The sequence below is a fragment of the Suncus etruscus genome, chromosome 14, assembly GCF_024139225.1.
Source record: "Suncus etruscus isolate mSunEtr1 chromosome 14, mSunEtr1.pri.cur, whole genome shotgun sequence".
NCBI lineage: Eukaryota > Metazoa > Chordata > Mammalia > Eulipotyphla > Soricidae > Suncus > Suncus etruscus.
In genome coordinates, this window is record NC_064861.1 from 88919451 (window position 1) to 88943438 (window position 23988).

General features: G+C 53.6%; 1 protein-coding gene across 1 annotated transcript; it reads left to right on the forward strand.

Moving 5' to 3' along the window:
- The first annotated feature begins 531 nt into the window (after positions 1 to 531).
- CEACAM16 (CEA cell adhesion molecule 16, tectorial membrane component) lies at positions 532 to 20545 on the forward strand. The gene is made up of 9 exons (XM_049787520.1): positions 532 to 568; positions 1480 to 1824; positions 3183 to 3458; positions 5747 to 6025; positions 8139 to 8465; positions 9779 to 9858; positions 9973 to 10030; positions 12573 to 12604; positions 20465 to 20545. Exons 1-9 carry the CDS (start codon positions 532 to 534, stop codon positions 20543 to 20545), a joined length of 1515 nt encoding a protein of 504 aa, XP_049643477.1.
- Positions 20546 to 23988: the final 3443 nt, after the last annotated feature.

Below are 23988 nucleotides of genomic sequence, written 5' to 3' on the forward strand. Positions count from 1 at the left end.
GAAGAAATAATAGCCCCATTCCCTGCAGGAAATAGCTGGTGCCTCAGTTTCCCTATCTGTTAACAGAAAGCTCTGACAGCCTCTGAGATCACACGGGTCACCTCCAGCAGAAAGGCCAGAATATGAGTGTTACTTCTCACCGGATTTTCCCTCAGTGACCCCCCAAAATTCACAGTGTGGGGGAGGCTGGGGCCTGAGCCGTGGGGAGAAACTGCCTCGATCTGCCTGGAGCCTCCCCGCCCCTCCCTGGCACCTGGTTCTCCAGCTGGTACCAAAGCTGGGCCCCGGGCACAAAGAAGGTTAGGCAGCGCCCCAGGAGGCCGGCCGGGTCATGGCCCCTGCCGGCACCTGCCACGCCCACGCGGGTGCCCAAACAGGGCCCCAGATCCCGGTGACTCGATCCCTCCAAATTCAGGTGATGAGCCTCGGCTCCAGATCGCCAGACGTGCCCGGTCCCTGAGCCAGAGTGTGCCAGTCACCAACAGCAAGGCCTCGGACACCAACGCCCCAAGACCGGGTTTGGGGTGCAGGATGGCCCTGGCCGGGTGCAGCTGGCTCCTCCTTGGTGGTGAGCAGGAGGGGATCCCCATAATCTCAGTAGCTCAGGGGGTCCCGGGACAGGGAGGGTAGGCAGGAAGGTCCAAGGGGAAATGGACTTGGGGGTCCTCTTCCCATTGCCAGGCAGGGGTGAGCCAGGCAGGGGGTTCGGGAGGCCCCTCTGTTCCTCCCTCATGCCCGAGATCACCCCCTTGCCCCATGCCCGAGAGTGAGGGGCCACCGGCCTTCTCCCTATTTAGGTCAGGTCTCAGCATTCTCATCTTCAAAATGGGCCTAAATCCCGAGATTCCCCCCAGGCTGCCTGTTAGCAGCATTTTACTGCCGTTTTTCTGCTCTCCGAGTTGTTCTAGATGTTTCCATGCTGTGAACAAGACCTGAGGGAGAGAGGTTCACTCGTGACCCCCTCAACTTCAGAATCCAGATAGTCGGGGTTCAGAGAGTGGAGTGATGGGTTGTTCAGAGCAGGACTGGGGGGTGCAGGACTGAGTCACGCCCAGCGCCCCCTCTCTTAGGCCTGCAAACCAGGTGGGTCTGGGCATCCCTCTCCCCGAGACCCTGCCCTGCTGGGTCACCCCCAAACTACTAAGGGTCTGGGGGTCAGGATGTGAGCAGAGAAAGCTGAAACGGGAGTGTACTTCCCTCCCCTATTATGGGGCTGGAGAGACAAGACAGTGGGGTGGAGATGGAAATTAGGGGAGTCAGGGCTAAGTGGCAGGGCTGGGGTGCCAGCCTGAGCCCCCACATAGTCCTTGGCTGCCTATGGAGTCAGGAAGGGCCACTAGGGCCCACTGGAATTTGCGGTCCTGCAATTGGTCTCTGTCTGGTGTAGCTGGGGGTCCCAGGCAGAAGCCCCATACCCAGACCCCGGGTCTCGGACCCGGCCAGCCCACCCCACCGCACCCCACCCACTCCATCCCGCAGCCGCTGTCCTGGGTGCCCAGGCCCAGATCTCAATCACGCCCGAGCCAGCCCAGCCCGCCGAGGGCGACGACGTGACGCTGCTGGCCCGGGGCCTGGCGGGTGAGCTGCTGGCCTACAGCTGGTACGCGGGCCCCGAGCTCAGCCTGGCCTACCTGGTAGCCAGCTACATCGTCAGCACCGGAGACGAGACACCCGGGCCGGCCCACACGGGCCGCGAGGTGGTGCGGGCCGATGGCAGCCTGGACATCCGGGGCGCCCTGGCCAGCCAGTCGGGCACCTACATCCTGCAGACCCTCAACCGGCAGCTCCAGACGGAGGTGGGCTACGGACACTTGCAGGTCTATGGTGAGACCCCCGACACCCAACCCCAGGAGCCTCCACCCCTGAGACTCCCCCAGAAACCTCAAAACTCACCCAACCCCACCAGGGCCCTCAAAACCCACCCTGGACCCAAAACCCCAAAAATCCATCATAGAATCCCAAAACACCCAGACTCTCAGAACTCCCAAAACTCCACTCAGACCCTTAGAACCCCAAACTCCCTCATAGAACCACAGGACCCCAAAACTCATCCAGATACCCAGAACAAAACTCCTTGCCCAGAACCCCAGAACCTTAAAACTCAACCCAGAACCCCACAACAGACTCCAGAACCCCAAAAACTCAACACAGATACCCACAACAAAACTCCTGCCCAGGCTCCCAGAACCTCAAAACTCAACTCAGAACCCCACAAAAGACCCCCAGAACCCGAAAACTCACCCAAACCTCCAAAACTTCACCTCAGATCCCCAGAGATCAACCCAAGATTCCCACCCAGACACCCAGAAACCCACCCTAGACCCTTCGAAATCCACCCAGACCCCCCCAGGTTTCCCCAAGACCCACATCCCAGACCCCTTCAGATCCCCAAGAACCCCACCCAAATCCCCAGGCCTCCACCCAAGGCACCCCAGAATCCAGATTCCCCCACCCAGATTCCCCCAGGTCACCCAGACCTCCATCCAGAAACCCCTGGGGCCCACCCACCACCCAGCAACCATCTTTGGAGAAATGAGTGAGGGCCTGAGAGCTGACACCTAGTAATGACTTCATGTGCTAACCCCCACTTTGCCTGTGGAAGGCCCAGATTCACCCCCCTAGGACTGTATAGCACTTATCCTCCTGTTTCCTACACCCCTCGAACAGACTGATCACAGAACCAGGAGTCATCCCCCAGCCCCACTGGAGATAGTCCCTAGTTTAAAATTTTTTCAAATTAAACCCAGTAACGGGGGCAGTAGCACAGAGTATAAGGTGTTTGCCTTGCACACAGCAGACCTGGCTTCCTCATGGGATCCTCAGCATCCCATGTGGTCCCCCAAACACCACCAGGAGTGATTCCTGAGCAGAGCCAGGAGTAACCCCTGAGCACCGATGGGTATGACCCAAAAAGAAAGAAAGACAGACAAGCAAGCAAACACAACCCTAAAACATAATGAATTGAAACCATGCAGGAGAGAAAATAAATCTAATGTAAATGCTAGAAATGCTCACCTCCTTCAGGTTGGCCTTCAGAATTACACCTACCTTTTACTCCATTCTTTGTCTTGAAGTGGGGGGTGTCGAAGGGTCATAATGCAGCCCTGGCCTGGCGAGGTTTGGGGAGCATCCCTAGGAGCAGGCAGTGCCCGGTCCCCTCCCCCTGTCTCTTGCCCCCACAGAGATCTTGGCCCCACCCGTGGTGCTGGCAAACCAAACAGAGTTGGTGGAGCGGCGGGACACACTGCGGCTGGTGTGTGGCAGCCCAGGGGACGTTGATGCTCGCTGGTTCTTCAACGGGGACCCTCTGCCCATCGCCCTGCGCCTGGGCCTGTCCCCCGACGGCCGCTCGCTCACCCGCCACGGGGTCCGCAGGGAGGAGGCGGGCGCCTACCAGTGCGAGGTCTCGAACCCGGTCAGCACCAGCCGCAGTGAGCCCTTCAACCTCACCGTGTACTGTGAGTGCCCCCCCCATCACCATCACCTCCACAATGGGGAAACTGAGGCCAGGAAGCATAGAGAAGGGGTGCTAGCTAGCTCAGGATGCAGGATCCCCGTTTGTTTGAGCTTTCTGTTCTATTTCTGGACTCCCCACACACTCTGAAGAATATCGGGGGGGGGGGGGGGGACTCCATCCTGGGGAGTCATCCTGGGTGGTACTCCAGTATGGCTCTGTGGTACTTTGGGGATCTGACTCGACAGAGAAAAAGCAAGTTCCAGCCTTATGAGCCCCAGAATCCCTCCTAGACAACCCCACAGAAAGCGCTAGTTTGAGGGTCCCCAAAAGCGGTGGACCCACTTGGAAGACACAGTGGGGACCCTGGGGTCAATTTTTTGGCATTGCAAGAATAAATCAAAATAAGTCAAAACTCCTGTTTTGGGGGCCGGAGAGATAGCATGGAGGTAAGGCGTTTGCCTTTCATGCAGGAGGTCATCGGTTCGAATCCCGGCGCCCCATATGGTCCCCCGTGCCTGCCAGGAGCAATTTCTGAGCCTGGAGCCAGGAATAATCCCTGAGCACTGCCGGGTGTGACCCAAAAACCACAAAAAAAAAAAAAAAAAAAAAAAAAACTCCTGTTTTGTTTTAGTTTTAGGGTCACACACCCTGTAGTACTTAGGGGTTACTCCTGAAAGTCTCAATAGACTGTATGGGATCTGGGGGATTGAACCCTGGTCAGCTGCATGCAAAACAAACATCGTCCCTGCTGTGCTATAGCTCTGGCCCCAGAACTCCTGTTTTTAAAAAGTCATGAATAGGACTGGAGACGAACTGGGGTTTACCACAGTGCCAGGATCATCTCTCTAGGTAAAATCTGAGTTCTTAAGCACCGTGTCGTAACTGTTTGCTAGAATTAAGAAAATCTTGGGGTGCTGGAGAGATAGTGCAGCCGTAGGGCATATGCCTTGCATGCAGCTGACCCAGAAAGGATGGTGGTTCAAATCCTGGCATCCCAGATGATCCCCAGAGTCTGCCAGGAGCAATTTCTGAGTGCAGAACCAGAAGTAACCCCTGAGTGGTGCCAGGTGTGACTCAAAAACCAAAAAGGAAAGAAAGAAGAAAAGAAAGAAAGAAAAGAAAGAAAGAAAGAAAGAAAGGAAGGAAGGAAGGAAGGAAGGAAGGAAGGAAGGAAGGAAGGAAGGAAGGAAGGAAGGAAGGAAGGAAGGAAGGAAGGAAGGAAGGAAGGAAGGAAGGAAGAAAGAAAGAAAGAAAGAAAGAAAGAAAGAAAGAAAGAAAGAAAGAAAGAAAGAAAGAAAGAAAGAAAGAAAGAAAGAAAGAAAGAAAGAAAGAAAGAAAGAAAGAAAGAAAATCTTGGAGCTGGAGAGACAGCACAGCAGGGACAGTGGTTGCTTTGCACATGGCCACCCCAAATTCAATCTCCCCACTTCTCCATGGTCCCATATGAATCCACCAAGAGTGATCCCTGAACACAGAGCCAGGAGTGATCCCTGAATACCACAGGAGTGGCCCGCTGCCTTCTTAAAAACATTGAGGATTTTGGGCCAGAGTAATAGCAAGTAGTAGGTATTTGCCTTGCATGCGGCCAATCCAAGATGGACTGATCCCTGGCATCCCATATGGTCCCCGGAGCCAGGAGCCATATCTGAAAATTGTGGGTTTTTTAGGGAGTGTTGGGGTCACTCTAGAGGGCTGGCAAGACCCTATGGTGTGCCAGGGATCGAATCCTGCTGTATCAAAGCATACAGGTTGTTTGTTTAATACAGAGACAGACCACAAAACAAGTCTGATCCACACACCTGTTGGAAGAGAAAATAGGTTCCAGGAGATTGAAAGGGATTCAGATTGTCAGATTCTAGACAAGTCCAAAGGGGGAGGTGGGCTAAGAGAATCTCAGGGTCCGGTGGAAGGGGCAGCATAGGGGCGGAGGTAAAAGCAAACTAGGGTGTCCATCTCAATGACTCTCCCTCCTTCTCTCTCTCTTTCCCTCTCTCTCTGTCTTTCTCATCTCTTTCTGTCTCTCGGTCTGTCTCTCGGACTGTCTCTCTGTCTCTCTCTGTCTTTCTGTCTCTCTCTCTGTGTCTCTCTCTGTGTCTCTCTGTCTCTCTCTATCTCTCTCTGCCTCTGTGTCTCTCTGTCTCTCTCTGTCTCTCTGTCTCTCTGTCGATCTGTCTCTCTCTGTCTGTCTCTGTCTCTCTGTCTCTGTCTCTGTCTCTGTCTCTGTCTCTCTCTGTCTCTCTCTCTCTCTCTCTCTCTCTCTCTCTCTCTCTCCCCCTGCTGTCCCCCCAGTCGGGCCTGAGCGCGTGGCCATTTTACAAGACTCCATCACCCGCACGGGCTGCACCCTCAAAGTCGACTTCAACACGTCCCTCACCCTGATCTGTGCCTCCCACTCCTGCCCTGAACCCGAGTACGTGTGGGCCTTCAATGGACGCGCCCTGAAGAACGGCCAGGACCACCTCAACATCAGCAGCATGTCGGCCGCCCACGAGGGCACCTACACATGCATTGCCAAGAACCCCAAGACCCTGCTTTCGGGGTCTGCCTCGGTGGTGGTGAAGCTGTCTGGTAAGTAAACCCCCTTCTGACTCTCACCCATGGAGACTCAGCCGGACCCTGAGGCTCTGAGCCCAGCACACAATTGATTGAAAAGAAAAAGATTGGGGGGCTGGAGCCATAATAGCACAGCAGGGAAGGCATTTGCCTTGCACGAGGCTGACCTGGGTTCGATCCCCGGCATCCCATATGGTCCCCCAATTAGCCAGGAATGATTTCTATTCAGAGCCAAGAGTAACCCCTGAGCACTACAGGGTGTAGCCCAAAAAAAGTGGGGGGGGGGATTTCTTCCTTTCTATTTTTTTTCCTTTTGGGAGTGTCACTTCTGGTAGTGCTCAGGGGCCCTGTGAGGTCCTGAGGTTCAACCCCACATGTCAATTTGGCACTCCTGCCCTTGGAGAGAGACCTGAGACCCAGCTACTGGTCAGGTGACAAAGTGACAGGTCAAATGGTCTCACCGTGGTGCCAGGGATGAAGGAAGATTGTGTGAGTTGCAAAAGGGGTGACCCAAGCTTTAGCCCTGGAAACTGGGCTTGGCTCCCCGGCACCATGAATGCCCAAGGGACTGAGCCTAGAATCCTGAGCTAGGGGAGCCCCCAAAGAAACCTTCCCCCCCCAAAAAAGACACACCAGCCTCTGTCACCTAGAAAACAAGGCGCATCAGAGAGTGGGGCCCTTGGCGGGGGCCGCTGCCATGAAACTGCCATCAGTTCAAGGTCATACAGCTGGACTCAAGTCAGCCATCGCACTGCCAGGATGAGGCACCAGACCCCACCACCCACGCATGCCCCCAAATCTGGAATGGAGCCCCTTTCCTGGGGGTCAGCTTGGCACTGACCTCAGAGGACCTGGGCTGGGCAGGACATCCTCTGGGGCCCTTCTTCCCAGGGGGTGGGGCTTTCTCCCTTACCCCCCACCCGCACATTTCCTGGACATAGTGGCCTCAGACCTTCAGCTAAAGCCCAAATGGCCACGGAACACCCCTGGGACAGTAAGAAAAAAACTCCCCCCACTCTTGAATCTACTCCCATCCTCACTCCCTCCAGCAGGTGGGGCTCAGCCACTGGGTGGGTCCTCCTCCCCACTGAAGAGGTAAGTGCACCCCTGCTTCAGCTTCTGGCAACACCCCAGGACCCCAGCAGCCCCCCAACAGCTGCCTTGCCGGCCAAGGTGGGCTAAGAGAATCTCAAGACATTGTTCTTGTATGTGCGTGCGAGTAAACATGTATAAGATGTTGTGCATGTGGGGGGCAGGTATGCATTTATGTGGGTACAGGTATGAATATGTGTAAGCACCTGAAGGCAGGTGTGGTGCATGTGTGTATAGGCATTTATGCACATAGAGTACATGTGTGTGTCATGTATGTGTGTATACATGTTGTAGCCACATTCACACACATTCGCTGGGGCATCCTCCCCATGAGGGGTCCAGACACCAGGAGAGACAGAGGAAAGAGAGACAGGCCTTCCCCAAAGCAGGAGAAGACCAATCTGATGGAGGAGGAGGTGGGCAAGACCTTGGCCCAGACAGAAAGGGGAAGCAACTCCTTGGGGAAACTCCCTATCTGATGGGGGAGACATGGTCTTCAGGAGACATGGTCCTTTTTTTTTCCCTTTTTTTTTGTTTTTTGGACAATTCCTAATTTGTGGGGGGAGTCACCTTTGATGTGCTCCTAATCTGATGGAGGAGTCCAGGCTCCCCCACTTTCTAGGAATTTTCTGCTAGGATAGACTTGTCACCCATTCCAGGACTCTAGAATTTCCAATCTGATGGAGGAGACATGCCTGCCCCCCCCTCATCCCTTCTGGAATCTTCCCACCTGCTGAGGCCCACCCTCAGCCCCCACATTCTGAGGTCTCTAGATTAGGGCTGCCAACTTCCAACTTCCCAATGATAGCCAGAGGACCCCCCCCCAATCTGATAGAGGAGACGCCCCAAGGGCCCCTTCCATTTTTTAGGACTGAGAGGCCAGAAGGGTCACCTCTCCACCACCTGGGCACCTCCTTCCTCTGTCTCCATCCTACTCCCTGCAGGGGGGAGGCTCGCTGGGAGTGGAAGGAGGAGGGTGAGGGAGGACTCGCACCCCAGGTGCTCCCCAACCCAGCGTCCCCTCTTCTCTCCCCAGCGGCTGCCGTGGCCATGAGCATCGTGCCTGTCCCCAGCAAGCCCACGGAGGGCCAGGACGTGACGCTGACCGTGCAGGGGTACCCCAAGGACCTGCTGGTCTATGCCTGGTATCGGGGCCCGGCGGCTGAGCCCAACCGGCTGCTGAGCCAGTTGCCTTCGGGGAATTGGATTGCAGGCCCCGCACACACAGGCCGCGAGGTGGGCTTTGCCAACTGCTCCCTGCTGGTGCAGAAGCTCAACCTCACGGACGCGGGGCGCTACACCCTCAAGACCGTGACGCTGCAGGGCAAGACCGAGTCGCTGGAGCTGGAGCTACAGGTGGCACGTGAGTAGCAGGGCAGGTGGGCACCTCACCAAGGAGGCCTCTAGGACTGCCCCAGAGTGGCACACACCCTGGGCCTCTGTTCCTCCCTTTCTCTGGGAGCCAAAGGAGCCTGTCAAATGGATGACACGACCTGGGCCTCCTCCATCAGATGGGAGCCACCAACCCCATCAGCCCTCGGGCACACAGGAAGGTGAACCAAGCTGATGGTTTCTGACAAGGGGTGTCGTCTGAGTGGGGGGCAGCCTTTCTCCTACAGACTAAGTCCTGGGGGAATGATGCTTCTTCTACCCTACTGGGGAAAGGAGCTCTGGCAGAGGGGAGTCCGCCTCCCCCATCAGACTAGAAGGATAAGTGAGCATGGATCTTTGCCTCCCTCTTTAGACTGGGGGGGGAGGTCTAGACATTGGAGATCATGGTTGATCCTGAGCATTATATAGAGAGAGTGATTTCTATGATCAGAGCCTGGAGTTTCTCTCTCATGTGGAAATAGGGCAATACCCTGAGTTAGGATGGAGGCTCTTAAAGGCTTAGATTGTTTGTCTTTACTTATTCCGCAGAGTTTCCCATAGTCAGAAACAGTAGCTCCTCTGTCTCCTCATCCTGGGAATTCCCCCATGATGAAAACCACCAGAATCAAGGACCATGTCTCCTCCATCAGACTGGGAGCTCCCAGAAATAGGAACCTTGTTTCCTCCATCAGACTGGGAATTCTCAGAATCCAGGACCATGTCTCCACCATCAGACTGGGAGCTCCCAGAATTAGGGACCATGTCTCCTCCATCAGACTGGGAGCTCCCAGAATTAGGGACCTTGTTTCCTCCATCAGACTGGGAGCTCCCAGATATAGGGACCATGTCTCCTCCATCAGACTGGGAGCTCCCAGAAATAGGGACCATGTCTCCTCCATCAGACTGGGAGCTCCCAGAATTAGGGACCATGTCTCCTCCATCAGACTGGGAGCTCCCAGAATTAGGGACCTTGTTTCCTCCATCAGACTGGGAGCTCCCAGAATCAGGGACCATGTCTCCTCCATCAGACCTTGAACTCCCAGAATTAGTGACCATGTTTTCTCTGGAAAAAAACTGGAAGCTCTCAGAATCAGGGACCATGTCTCCCCCCATCAGACAGGCACTGTCAGATGTGATGTCTATCTCTCTCTTGGTACTGAAACTTTAGGAACCTGACACCAGGTCACTGGACACCCCCCATCACCCCCAAGCAAACCGTGGCTTTCAGGGGCAGTTCTGGGGGCCAGTGGTGCACAGGCACCCCAGGAAGCTCCAGATTCCCTTTCACTGTCTCTCTCCTCACAGTCAGCTTCCCTCCCTCGCACCCGTCCACGGACCAGCACCACCACCTTCATCAGAATGTGGCACAGGCTGAGCAGGGCGGGGTGGGCGCGGGAGGCCAGGGGATGGGCTGGCTGGGGAGCAGGGAGGGTGGGTTCCCGGGGACCAGTCCCTCCGCCCCCTGATCTTGCTCTGCCCCGTGGCCCCTCTCCCCACAGCCCTGGAATAGCTGCGTGGAGACCAGACGTCTGCAGACACGAGCTCTTTCCACCAGAGGTTGCGCAGCCTCGGGGTCTCCTTTCCTGCCTGGAGGAGCTCACCAGGGCCTGCAGAACCCGCCTCCTTCCGCCCTATCTAACTCCCATGCGAGGATCCCTCCTGAGCTGGCCTGGAGGCCCGGGGGCCATAAATGTCCTGGATAACATGCGTGTGTCAGCACCTCCTTCCACCCCTGCCACTGGGCCACCTTCCCACACAAAACCCTCTCATTCTGGGTGACATGAGTGACAGGACAGTGGGGAAGGGGCACCTGCCATGCATGTTCAATCTCCGGCATCCCATATGGTCCCTTGACCACTTCCAGGAAAGATCATTAGAGCAGAGCCAGGAGTAACCCATGAGCACTGCCAGGTGTGGCCCAAGAGACAAAACAAACAAAACTAAACAAACAAAAAACAAGAATGGTGATTGGGAACCAAACAGTGTCTTTTTACTCCTCTCTCACTAGTGGGGCCTGACCTACAGCTAAAACGTCCAGCTAAAGAGAAACCAACTGTGTTAGAAGGGACAATGGCAGGTTGGGGTTGCAACCCAAAGGGAGAGCTGCATGCATAAGGTTCTAGCACCAAAAAAAAAAAAAAAAAAAGAAGAAGAAGGAAGGTTAGTAGATGCCAGGTGTGGGGTTCACAATGAGGACAAGGGCCAAAAAGTCTAAGATGGAGACTGTCTGATATTCCAGGACAGCAATGGCAGATCTGGGGATGGCTGTGTTGAAAGAAAAGGTGGGTGTGGAAAGGCTACCTACCATCTCTCTAACTACTGTAATGGCTGTCCGTTAACAGCCCATCACTGATGTCATGAAGCAACCCGTCTATGGAAAGAGGTGTGGGTGGTCAGAGCTGCACCCAGAGGGAAAATGATAGCCTTAAAATACTCAATAGGGGACAGAGCAATAGGACAGCCAGTAAGGCATTTGTCTTGCATGCAGCTGTCCCAGGCTTGATCCCCAGCACCCCAGATGGCCCCCATGCCTGCCAGGAGAGTGGTTTCTGAGCAAAGCCATAGGTAACCCCTGAGAACCAGCAGGTAGCTCAAAAACAACAACAACAACAATTTCTGGGCCCGGAGAGACAGCACAGCAGTGTTTGCCTTGCAAGCAGCCGATCCAGGACCTAAGGTGGTTGGTTCAAATCCCAGTATCCCATATGGTCCCCCGTGCCTGCCAGGAGCTATTTCTGAGCGGACAGCCAGGAGTAACCCCTGAGCAACGCCGGGTGTGGCCCAAAAACCAAAAACCAAACAAAACAAAAAAAAATTTTTATGCCTTTGGGGCAATAGTACAACAGTAGGTAAGGCACTTGCCCTGCACGCAGCTGTCTCAGGTTCAATTCTTGGCATCTCATATGATTCCCCAAGCCCCCCAAGAGTAATGCCTAAGCACAAAACTAGGATTAAATCCTGAGCACTATTGGGTGTGCCCCCCCAAAAAAAAAGCTAAAATCAAATGAACCAAACCAAAAAGAGAACAAGGATACTAAAACAGGTACTCTGGAATTGTTGATTAAATAGACAAAACTTAGAGGCTCTGTAAATATGTACGGATCAGGGACTGAGCTGTGTCTCGCCCCCCTCCTCTACTATAGGACTGCACAGCCCCAGTGACTACACCTAGGGCTCTTCCATATCACCTTCCCAGAAAGTTTTGCAGCTGCTAGGGGTCATGTGATCTATTCTGGCCAATGAGAGAAGGAAAAAGCCCAAGTCCTGCCCCTGGCCCCACCCACCCAAGCATAGCATCATGGAGTCTGGCCAGCTGCTCCCTGTTTCTCCTCCAATCTGAGGTTTCCAGACTAGGAGAAAAAGATGAATTTAAGGATCCTGGGGGGAAAGACCGTAGGGGGTTGAGGGTCAAAACCAGGGTTCCAGCATGCAAAGCATGGGCTGTGTCCTGGCTCTTAAAGCCCAACTTCACCCCAATTCAATTCAAATAGGACCCAAAGACCCCCTTCACCAAGTTCTCAACTTTAGGGCTATGACATCAGGTAGAATTTCTCTTCAGTTGAGTCTGGAGAGAGAATTCAGGGGTAAGTCCGCAGGGAAGGCCTTTGCCTAGCACATAGCCAGTCCCGGGTTCAAGCCCCAACATCCCATATGGTCCCCTAAGCACCGCCAGAAGTAAGCAGTAAGCATTGCCGGGTGTGGCCCCAAAACAAACAAACAAACAAAATGTTTTTTCTCACCTGAGCCACAGGCACAGCAGCAAATGATTTGGGGGCAAAGTTGGGGGGCTGAGGGTGTCAGATGGAGCCCTCTTCAGAATGAGGCCAGCAGGAGGGGCAGGGAGGCACCCCCCAGGGGGGAGAAGCTACTCAGGTTTCTAGGTCAACCAATCCTGAATCCTCAGAGTGTGGGGGATCAGATGTCCCCAGATGCCCTCCCTCCAGGCACCCCAGAATCTTCCCAGTCCTTCTTCAACCGTGCAGCAAAGAACAGCAATTACACGCACACACCCCAAGAAAAATAATCAGAAGGTCCCAGAACTCAGAGTTACTCTGTCCTTCTTACCGGTACTCTGAGGTCACACACCCCCATCCTCCAGTGGCTCAGGGCTATAGCGGGGTGCGGGACACCGTAAGTGGAAGCACCCCCCCCCTTTGCAGCCCACTTTGAACTAAGTGCCTGGCATCCAGGGAGTTGAACTAGCCAGAGGAGACTGCCCGGAACCAGCCCCTAAGTGCTCGGTCAGGGCTTTTGACCCCACTCCCACGTCTGCCATATGCGCAGATGGAACGGCCCAAAATAACCATTTTTCTGTAATGCCTTCCTGGGGGATTTCATTGACCAAGCCATTGCAGATCTGCCTCTTTTTATGGAACTGTCCTTGACAAGTACAAGAAATGACCTGCAGGAAAGAAGGGGTCAGAGAGATAATACAGGAATGGGGGGGGGGGGGCTACCTTGCACACAGGCCATAGGCACTGAGCTGGGTCTCTTAAGTACCGAGCCAGGAGGCAGCCCCGAGCACTGCCAGGTGAGGCCCCAAAATCAAAATAAATAAGGAAAATGTTAGGGCTGAGAGATAGTACAATGGGGAGGGCAGGGACTGGAGCGATAGCACAGCAGTAGGGCATTTGCCTTGCACGCAGCTGACCCAGGACAGAGCGGGTTCAATCCCCGGCATCCCAATATGGTCCCCTGAGCCAGGAGTGATTTCTGAGTGCATAGCCAGGAGTAACCCCTGAGCATCACTGGATGTAACCCAAAAACCAACACACACACAAACACACACACACACACACACACACACACACACACACACAGAGGGCACTTGCTTCCCTTGCACAGAGCTGATCCGAGTTCTATTCCCAGCATCCTATATGGTACCTTAAGTACCACCTGGAATGATTCTTGAGTTCAGAGCCAGAATTAACCACTGAGCATCACTGGGGTGTGGCCCCCAAAAACAAAAATAATAAAAATAAAAATGCCTAGGGACCAGAGGGTGTGACCCAAAAACCAAAGCAAAACAAAACATCAAAAACCCTACAAAGTACTTAGTTTGGACTATTCTGTTGGGACTTTTGGGGCCCAGATTCAGGGACCGTTAGTAACAAAACATAAGACGGTCATGAGGGGGGACATGCATGAGGGCTCATCGGGGAAGGACCCAGGCCTAGGCATGATGCCAACAGGAGCACACAGTCCCCTCCAAACCCCCCCAGAATGCTCGGATGGTTCTTGGGGTCTGGGATCCACTGCAGGGGCTTGAGGCCCTCCCTGGGGGCCAGGGCAACTTCCCTCTGCCCATTCCCACCCTCCCCCCATCCAGATGCCTTTTCTCAAGTAGCCCTTTGGGCACCTGGGGGCAGGAGTGGGGGCAGCATTGACCTTGAGGCCAATGCACACAAAGGATCAGCTGGTCAGGAGCCCCCCCCCCTGCGCCCCAAGAGGAAGGAAACTGCCTTGCCTTCCTGCCCGGGGCTGGAGTGTTGATTCAGGACCCAGGGGGGGTCAGGCAGGCACGGGGTGCCAAGGCCAGGTTTGGGGAGGGGAGCAGGGACTGTGTTCAACTGGAAAGAGGGTGTCCTGGCAGTCTAAGGTGGCACAGGCCCGGGCAGCGCCATGGAGGACTGGCAGGTGGACTAGGGGGGCTTCTCCAGGCCAGGATTGGGCACCCCCTATCCTCTGTGGGGGAGCAAACTGGGTTTGATGGCCCCACTGGGGCTTTGCTCCCTTCTTTCCTTCTGCTCAGAATATTCTTTGCTCAGAAGAGTCTTCCAAGAAGATTGACATATGTTCTCTCAGAAGGACCCCCTTCTGAGGACCCCTGAGCACCCCCATGTGCCCGTGATTTCTTTTTTAGGGGAACACCCAATGGTGCTCAGAAGATACTCCCGGCCTGGTTCCCAGTGGTACTGAGGGACCATGGGGTATGGAACTAGGCCCAACACTTACAGAGTCTTTGCGCTGACCATTAGGACATCTCTCTGGCCCTGGTATGTAAATATAATTCCTTTGTTTACTCTTCCCTACTCCTCATCAACTGTCTTGTTCTACCCCAGGGGCCAGAGATCCCTCTTAGACACCCTGATTCCCTTTCCAGGAGTTCCATCTCCCCACACAGACTCCTGGAGGTCAGGCCTATCATGGAGAAAAGGGGAGAGACATATAATTGTACCCCTAAGGATCCCCAGGAAAGCAGAATCATCATCTATACCCCCAGTGGGGCAAACACCCCTGCTTTAAGGCTACCAAATAAGGGGGCCAGAGCGATAGCACATTGGGGAAGACATTTGCCTTGCACACAGCTGACCTGGGTTCGATTCCCAGCATCCCACAGAGTTTCCTGAACACCGCCAGGAGTGATTCCTAAGTGCAGAGACGGGGTAAGCTCTGGATGTAGAACCCAAAAAACAGTTGCCAGGTGAGAGAATATTTGGATCTTAGGACAGAGAAGACACTGCAGGGTCCCTGGGGACTGGTGACTGAAGCACTTTTCCTCCTGCCCTCTGGGGCACTTAAGGTACAGCTCAGATGGGCTGGAGTGATAGCACAGCAGTAGGACATTTGCCTTGCACACAGCTGACCCAGGATGGACACAAGTTCTATCTCCAGCACCCCACATGGTCCCCCAAGCCTCCCAGGAGTGATTTCTGAGTGCAGAGCCAGGAGTAACCCCTGAGCAATGCCGGATGTGACCCCTCCCCCAAAAATTGACACAGCTCAGAGTTTAATCCCCAGAACCCAGCAAGGACGTCACACTAGCAACTCCTCCTGTCTGCTTGGGGCCACATCCGGCTGACTCCTGGCTCTGCACTCATGAGTCACTCCTGACAGTGCTCAGGGGAACTTGTGGGAAGCCAGAGATGAAACCCGGGTCAGCCTTATGCAAGGCAGACGCCCTCCCCACCGTGTTATCGCTCCGGCCCTGCTGGGCCCCCTTTGATTCTATGTTGGTGTCGTTTCCTCTGAGCCAGGAGCGAGTTAGAGCAATAGAACAGCAGGTAGGATGCTGGCCTTGATAAGGTTGACTCGGGTTCGATCCCCAGCACCCCATGTGAGCCTGGAGCACAGAGCCAGGAATAACCACAAGCTCCTCTGAGTGTGACCCAAACCACCCCCACCCCAAAAAGAAGGTGATGAATAACTAAATTTGGGGGTGTCCAACATCAGAAATGTTAGTTTTTGAGTTTGGGGGATGTTTGGACACCCCACACCTTCCTGCATTGCTGGAGGATCGACTGTTTAGGGTAACATTTGAAGGTCCAGGGGGAGGGGGACACCAGCCAGCACCCCACAAGTGAAGTGAGAGAGCAGAGGCTCTGCTGGGAGCCAGGGAATAGCAATTCAGGTGGAGGACCTGAGGTCAAGGGCAGGAAAACAGGGTGTAGGCCAGCAGCGAGGTGGGACAGGGAGCAGACGGGGACAGTGTGAACCTCATAGGATCGAGCTCAAGCCAGAGTGATAACACAGCAGTAATGACGTTTGCCTAACACACGGCCAACATAGGTTTGAATCCCAGCATCCCATATGGTCCCCCGAGCCTGCCAAGAAAGACTTCTGCATCCAGAGCTAGGAGTAACTCCTGAGCGCCACCGGTGTAACCAAAAAATAAATAAATAAATAAATAAATATGGGGCCAGAACAATAGTATACAGAATAGAGATCACTTGCTTTGCATGTGGTAGACCTGGGTTCAATCCCCAGGGATCCCATAAGATCCCCTGAACCCCTCCCGGAATGATCTCTGAGCACAGAGCCAGGAGTAACCCTCTCTGAGCACTGCCAGGTGCGGCCCCCCAACTAACTAAAATGTGGGGACTAGAGGGAACCAAAAGGGTTTTACATGTGGGAGCCCCAGGCTTCATGCCAAGCACCAAATGCCGCCCTAGCACTGTCAGGTGGGACCCCAAAACAATGAACTCCCATAAAAAGAGACTCAGGCTGGAAATGCAGACCTGGGTTCGAGCCCAACAAAACACACACAGACAGGAGACTAGGGCTGGGACACAGGGGAGGGCAGCTGTGTGGCTTTTCCAGCTCCTCCCTCAGCCCCCCTCAGCCAGCTCCCCCCACACCCGCCCCTGTCATCTGTTTTATGACAGGGAAGTTGGTTTTCCCCGACCCATCAGACAGCCCTTCCCTCTGCCCGGCCCTGACCCTCCCACCTCCCTCGGGAAGCCCCGGGCCACCTCCTGAAATGTCCCAGCAGGAAGGGGGGCTGCCACCCTGTTCATCCAGCCAGATGGTCCCCCAAAAAGGGGAAGTGGGTCACCCCTGTTCACTAGCATGTGGCTTTAGGGTCCCACCACCCCTCCTTCAGCTCCAGAGGAGCTGAGGGCAGAACTAACATTTCTTCCCACGTATCACAATGCTCACACCCTCTGAAACTCTGACTGTGGGGGAACTGGGATTTGAACCCAGGTCCTCAGAGAAGAACATCCTGCCAGAACCCACTGAGGTCAGGGCTGAGATGAGGGAACCAAGGGTGGCAGGTGGGGGGATTGGCCTGACCCAGCTGGCAGTCTAGAAGGCTTTCCTGGAAGAGGGGCAGCTCAGAGTTGAAAAGGAAAGATGGGGAGTTAAGGGGGTCCTGTGTTTCAGGTTGAGGGCAATAAATAGCATTTGCAAAAGAAATGAGAGGATTAAGGGGAGATCTGCAGGTTCTAACAGGACCATGTCCTTTCCCCTGACTGAAGGGACCAGACGAAGAGCTTATGTTGCAAGTCAGCCCCTGAAGAGGTTGACTAATGGAGGGATGAAGGATGAGGTCTTTCCGCTTCAGCTCGAAGCACGCGTCTGCCACCCAGTCTAGCCGACGGTTCTGAGGTGAAACAGCAGGTAAACAGCTCGCAGACAGTCAGGCTTGTGGAAATATTAGCTTTATTCAGTGGACAAGACTGAAGTCCAAAGCCTCAGCATCAGTTCCTGCCAAAAAGCCTCTCGCCTTCCACAGACCCTTGTTTTTATCCCCCAGAATCAGGTACCACCCAATGGTGGGATCAGATACCACCCAATGGTGGAAGCAGAATCAGGTACTACCCTAGGGTGGGGACAGAATGCCAGGTCACACCCTAGGGTAGGGCACAATCACTGATCAAGGTAGGGTCAGTAACATAATAATCCCCTAAAATATTTACACACATAACAGGCTTAGAGCTTTATGATGGGCAAGGGGCCTTGTTGGACCCCTCAGTGCTCAGGCAGAAGGGGTCACTAAGGACAATGAGAAATAGTTAACTTGCTTTTTGTATGCAGCCATGGCTGGATTCCAACCCTAGCACCCCTGAGCACAGAGCCAGAAGTAAGCCCAAACCCACTCCCAAAAAATACCAAACAGGGGGTCGGAGCAATAGCACAGCGACAGGGCATTTGCCTTGCATGCGGCCAACCCAGGACAGAAGCTGGTTTGATCCCTGGCATCCCATATGATCCTCCCCGAGCCTGCCAGGAGTGATTTCTGAGTGCAGAGCCAAAAACCCACTCACCTCTGAGCACCAGTGTGGCCAAAAACCAAAAGAAACAAAGAGCCAGGTGAAATATAATGGGAGGAATGGAGCCTCAGAAAGGTGACATCTACCCGGGGCATGGGAAGGAGAAATGGGGGATCAGGAAGCATTTGGGTTGGTGGGAGGAACTGAGGGATCCAGAAAATGCTCATCATACCACAAAAACCTGGAAGCTTCTAGAGAGGACCACTTGGGGTCGGTTGGGGGTTCCTCCCAGACTGGGGGAACCAAGAAGGAGATGAGGAGCAGTTCTTATTTTATTTTGTTTCATTTCATTTTGCTTTGCTTTTTTTTTGTTTTTGTTTTTGTTTTTTTTGCTTTGGGGGAGCCACATCGGCAGTGATCAGGGCTTACTCCTGGCTCTGTGCTCAGGAATCATTCCTGGCAGGCTCAGGGGTCCATGTGGGATGCTTGGGATCAAACCCAGGTTGGCTGTGTACAAAGCAAACACCCTCTCCACTGTGCTATTGTCCAGGAAGTGCAGTATTGCAGAAAGTCCCCTCAGCTGTTTGTAAAAAGGGGGTGTCGGGGCTGGGCTGGACTTGGGGCCCAGGGGGGCACCAATTCCTCCTCCCTGGTGCGGAGGATGCCCGCTTTCCACCTGCTCCACCTGAACGGCCATGACCGCTAGGTGGCGCCAGGACCCCAGTGGCCAGGGGAGTGTCCAGGGCTGGGCAGCTCAGGTCTTCCAAACCCCAGAACCTCCCAGAACCTCCTAAAACCTCCTAGAATCTCCCAGAACCTGTAGAAGTTCCATCCTGCATTCAGCAGATGGTTGCAAAGCAGCCACAAATTCCTTTAACCAGGCAGTCCAGAGTGAATGTGCCCCCCCCACCTTGGCCTGTGTCTCCCCCTTCAGACAGGGGGGTTCTTCTACCGTCAGATTCAAAACCCCTCACCTCCTGGAGCCATAGCACAGAGGGGAGGGCGCTTGCCTCACACCAGTTAGCTGGGGTTCCATCCCCGGCATCCCATACGTAGGGTCCCCTGATCACCGCCAGGAATGATCCCTGAGTGCAGAGCTAGGAATAAGCCCTGAGCACCACTGGGTGTGGCCCTCCCAAAGACAAATTAATTTATTAATAAAATTTAAACCCCGGGGCTGGAGCCATAGCACTGCGGGTAGGGCAATTTGCCTCACATGTGGCAGACCCAGGTTCGATCCCTGCATCCTATATGCTCCCCCAGAACCTGCCAGGAGTGATTTCTGAGCACAGAGCCAGGAGTGATCCCTGATTGCTGCCGGGTGTGGCCCCCCAAAAATAATCGCACACCAAAAATATAAATATATAAGTAAGTAAAAATAAAAGAGTGGGGCCAGAGCAATAGCACAGAAGTAGGGTGTTTGCCTTGCACGCAGTTTACCCAGGACGAACCTGGGTTCGATCTCCGGCGTCCCATATGGTCTCCAAACCAGGAACAATTTCTGAGTGCAAAGCCAGGAGTAACCCCTGAGCACTGCCGGGTGTGACCCCCCCAAAAAAGGGGGGTTTCTTATATATCTCCTGATTCTGCTGCCTCCTTCTTCAGATTGGCAACACCTGGTCACATCCACCATCAGTTTGGGGAAACCGAAACTGTCTGGGGAAACCCAAACATCAGGAAAGAGAAACGGGGACCCTGCAGCATTTAGAGGGTCCTTCTTGCATGTGCAGACGACCGATGCCCTCCTGCTGGACAGAAAGGGAAACTGAGACACAGAGCAATGCTGCCCTCCGGGTATCCGGCACGCCCCCGGCACACCCCCTGGCACGAGGACCAGGGGAATTCTGCCTGTCTCCGCTCACCCGGCTGTTTATCTGCTCAGGCTAAAGTCCAGAGCTGGGCTCAGTGCTCCTGGGGGTGAGGGGAGGTGCTGTTGAGCCCCACCCTGGAAGTCAACACTTCCTGTAGGGACTGAAAACTGTTCCCCCTGCATTGATGGGGCCTTAGTTTCCCCTGCAGGCCATTGGGAAGGTCCACTGAGCCCATGACCCAAGGCAAGGCATGGAAGCCCCTTGGCCTGTCTGTTCACCCTTCCTCTGCCTTCAGAACCCCACCTCTGCCTAGCTGAAGTAGATCTCCCCACCTTCACCAGAAGCTGGGAGGGCTCCCCAGGACTCTGAGAAACCCCCAATCTGCATCCTCAGGGCCCTCTCTGACTCTCAGCAGATTATGCAAGCATGCCACCCCATCTCAGAGGCTTCCCAGTGTGTCCTATCTCCACAGTCCAGGCCTGGGTCTCTCCCTCTGACTGATCCTGATCCCCCCCCCAAGCATCTCTGGAGGTACCTTTCAGACCAATAAGGCACCAGGTATTGGGGGACCACCTTGGAAACCACCTCCATAGCTCAGGCAGGCAACAGGCTGTGATGTGGGAGTCCCTAGGTTCCAGCCCCAGCCCCCTAGAGTCACCTCCGAGTAGCCTTGATATACAGGTGTGTCCTGCCCCCCAAAACCACCGCAAAACCCCATTCCTGTGATTCCTCATCTGCCCTTCCAGCCCTGTGCCCATGTCACCCCCGAGGTCATTGAAGCTCCAGATGCCCTGGCCCCCACCTACCAGCAAAGTCAGCCTGGTTGAGGACGCCCATCTTCCTGGCAGCCTGATCAACCTGCTACACACAAACACACACACCCAGAAATGCGCAAGGACACAGCGCACGCAGACATATACAAACACACAGAGACACAGACACACAGAGATGCACACAGACAGACACACACAGAGATATACATAGACACAGAGATATACTCACAGATACACAGACTCTGTTATTTGGGAAGCACACTCAGCAGTGCTCGGGGGTACTCCGACCTTGGTGCTCTGAAACCCATGTGGTGCCCTGTACTGTGGCCCTCGCTGGCTCCCTGTGCAGCTAGGGCAATCCCCAGAAATCCCCAATTGGCCCATACAAATCAATAATGGGGTCACCAGCACCCCACACACACATGTTGCCAGGGTTGTTAAACTCAAGGTTTTACAGAAATGAAACACAATGTGAATGGAAGTTTGCTCCTGACCACTGAGCTCTCTCTATGGCCCTTCAACAATATTTTTTTTTCTCAAAGAATATGAACTGGTGGGGCCGGAGAGATAGCACAGCGGTAAGGCATTTGCCTTAGATGCAGAAGGACAATGGTTCAAATCCCTGCATCCCATATGGTCCCCCAAGCCTGCCAGGAGCGATTTCTGAGTAGAGCCAGGAGTAACTCCTGAGCACTGCTGGGTGTGACCCAAAAACAAAAACAAACAAACAAAAAAAGACTATGAACTGGTCCTGAGTGATATTTTAGCAGGGAGGGTGTTTTCCTTGAATGTAGTGGACCCAAGTTGGATCCCCAAAATCCCATAGGGTTCCCCGAGCACTGGAATGATTCTTTTTTTTTTTTTTTTTTGTGGTTTTTGGGTCACACCCGGCAGTGCTCAGGGGTTATTCCTGGCTCCAGGCTCAGAAATTGCTCCTGGCAGGCACGGGGGACCATATGGGACACCGGGATTCGAACCGATGACCTCCTGCATGAAAGGCAAACGCCTAACCTCCATGCTATCTCTCCGGCCCTGGAATGATTCTTGAGCGCAGAACCAGGGGTAACCCCTGAGCACTGCCGGGTATGGCTCAAAAGAAAACAAAATTTAAATAAATAAAAAAATAAAAATAGATCGGGGCTGGAGTGGTGGCTCAAGCGGTAGGGCAGTTGCCTTGCATGCATTGACCTAGGATGGATGGTGGTTTGATCTCCTGGCGTCCCATATGGTCCCAAATCCAGGAGCGATTTCTGAGTGCATAGCCAGAAGTAACCCCTGAGCGTCACCAGGTGTGACCCAAAAACCAAAATAAAATAAAATAAAAATAAAAACATATCCAATGGCAGAAGACAGAGCTCAGCAGATTGGATCACATACTTTGTTCTCAACCAATCCCTGGTGCTTTAGAGCCTCATCAGCACTGCCAGAAATTATCCCTGAGCATCATGGGAGGGTAACTACCCCCTCCCCCAGAAAAAGTAACCCAAAATTGGGCCAGAGTAATAGTACAGTGGTAAGGAGCTTGCCTTGTACGTGACCAACCCAGGTTCAATTCCTGGCATCCTGTATGGTCCCCTAAACCTGCCAGGAGTGAATCTGAGCAGAGTAAGGAGTTAGCCCTAAGCATCACCAGATATGGCCCAAACCCACCCCCCTGCCTCCTGCTGAAATATAAAGCAACTTAAAATTAAAACCATGGGTACCGGAGAGATAGCATGGAGGTAAGGCATTTGCCTTTCATGCAGGAGGTCATCGGTTCAAATCCCAGTGTCCCATATGGTCCTCCGTGCTTGCCAGGAGCAATTTCTGAGCCTGGAGCCAGGAATAACCCTTGAGCACTGCCGGGTGTGACCCAAAAACCACACACACACAAAAATTAAAACCATGAAAAAAATAAAATAAAATAAATAGAAACCATGAGGGCCGAAGCCATAGCACAGCGGCAGGGCATTTGCCTTGCACACAGATGATCCAGGACTGAAGGTGGTTTGAATCCCAGCATCCCGTATGGTCTCCTGAGCCTGCCAGGAGCGATTTCTGAGTGAAGAGCCAGGAGTAACCCCTCAGCGCCACTGGGTGTGACCCAAAAACCAATAAATAAGTAAATAAATAAAAATAATAAAATGAGGGGCCGGAGAGATAGCATGGAGGTAAGGTGTTTGCCTTTCATGCAGGAGGTCATCGGTTCGAATCCCGGTGTCCCATATGGTCCCCCGTGCCTGCCAGGAGCAATTTCTGAGTCTGGAGCCAGGAATAACCCCTGAGCACTGCCGGGTGTGACCCAAAAACCAAAAAAAAAAAAAAAAAAAAAAAAGAAATAAAAACCATGGGGAGAAATGCATGATGGGAAGGAAAGGTTAGTTGCCACAGACACCATTTGGGAGTGGTGACAGCACCCTCTATCTTGACTGGGAGATGATTCTTTTGGGGGGCCACACCCACTCCTGGCTCTGTGCTCAGGGATCATTCCTAAGAGGCTCAAGGCTCATATGGGGTGCCGGAGATTGAACCCAGGTAGACCATGTGCAGGTAAATGTCCTATCAGCCTTGCTATCATTCTGGCCTCTGATTGGAAGCCGGTTCTCCGATTGTAAACTTTTATCAGAGCTCATCTACCATAATGAAAGGGGTGCGTTTTATTGTACATAAATTGTACCCCAATAAAGGTGGTTTATTTTATCTTATCTCCTCTTCCTCTGCCCTACTAAATGACCCTAGGGAAAGTCCCTAAGCTTGCTTTGCAGGTGAAGGAGGAGGCGAGAGGGGGAAGGAAGGAGTATGCACCCAAGTTAGAGATTGAGGGGGGTCAGGTCTCACCATGGGTTCAGGGGTGTGTGCAAGAAATGTTTGCAAAGGGCCAAAGGGATAGTGCAGCTGGGAGGAGTACTTGCCTTGCACACAAACAAGCCTGGTTTGATCCCCGGCATCCCATATGGTTCCTTGAGCCTGCCAGGAGCAGGTGTAAACTCTAAGTAAAACCAGAAGTATATTCTGAGCATTACCAAGTGTGGCCCTAAAATAAAACAAAATTTTTGCAAAAGATCAAAGCAATAGCATGGGGGGGGGGGCGGAGAGGTGGAGAGATAGAACAGCAGTAGGAAGTTAGCCTTGCATGCGGCCAACCCAGGAGGGACCCCGTTCAATCCCTGGCATCCCATATGGTCTCCCAGCCTGCCAGGGACAATTTGTGAGTGCAGATCTAGGAGGAACCCCTGAGCAACACCAGATATGGTCCCAAAAGCAACAATAAATAAATAAATAAAGTCTAAAAAAAATAGTACGGTGGTTTCTTGTTTTGCACGTGACTAGCCAGACCTCGATCCTCAGCATTCCATAAGGTCCCCTGTGCACTGCCCGAAGTGACTGATCCCTGAGCGCAAAGTCAGGAGGACACCCTGAGCATCGCCGAGTGTGCCCCAAAAACAAACAACAAAGAAGAAACCTTTGCAAATCAAACAGGAGGATTTGACAGTCTCTGGGAGTTGAAAGGCCACAGA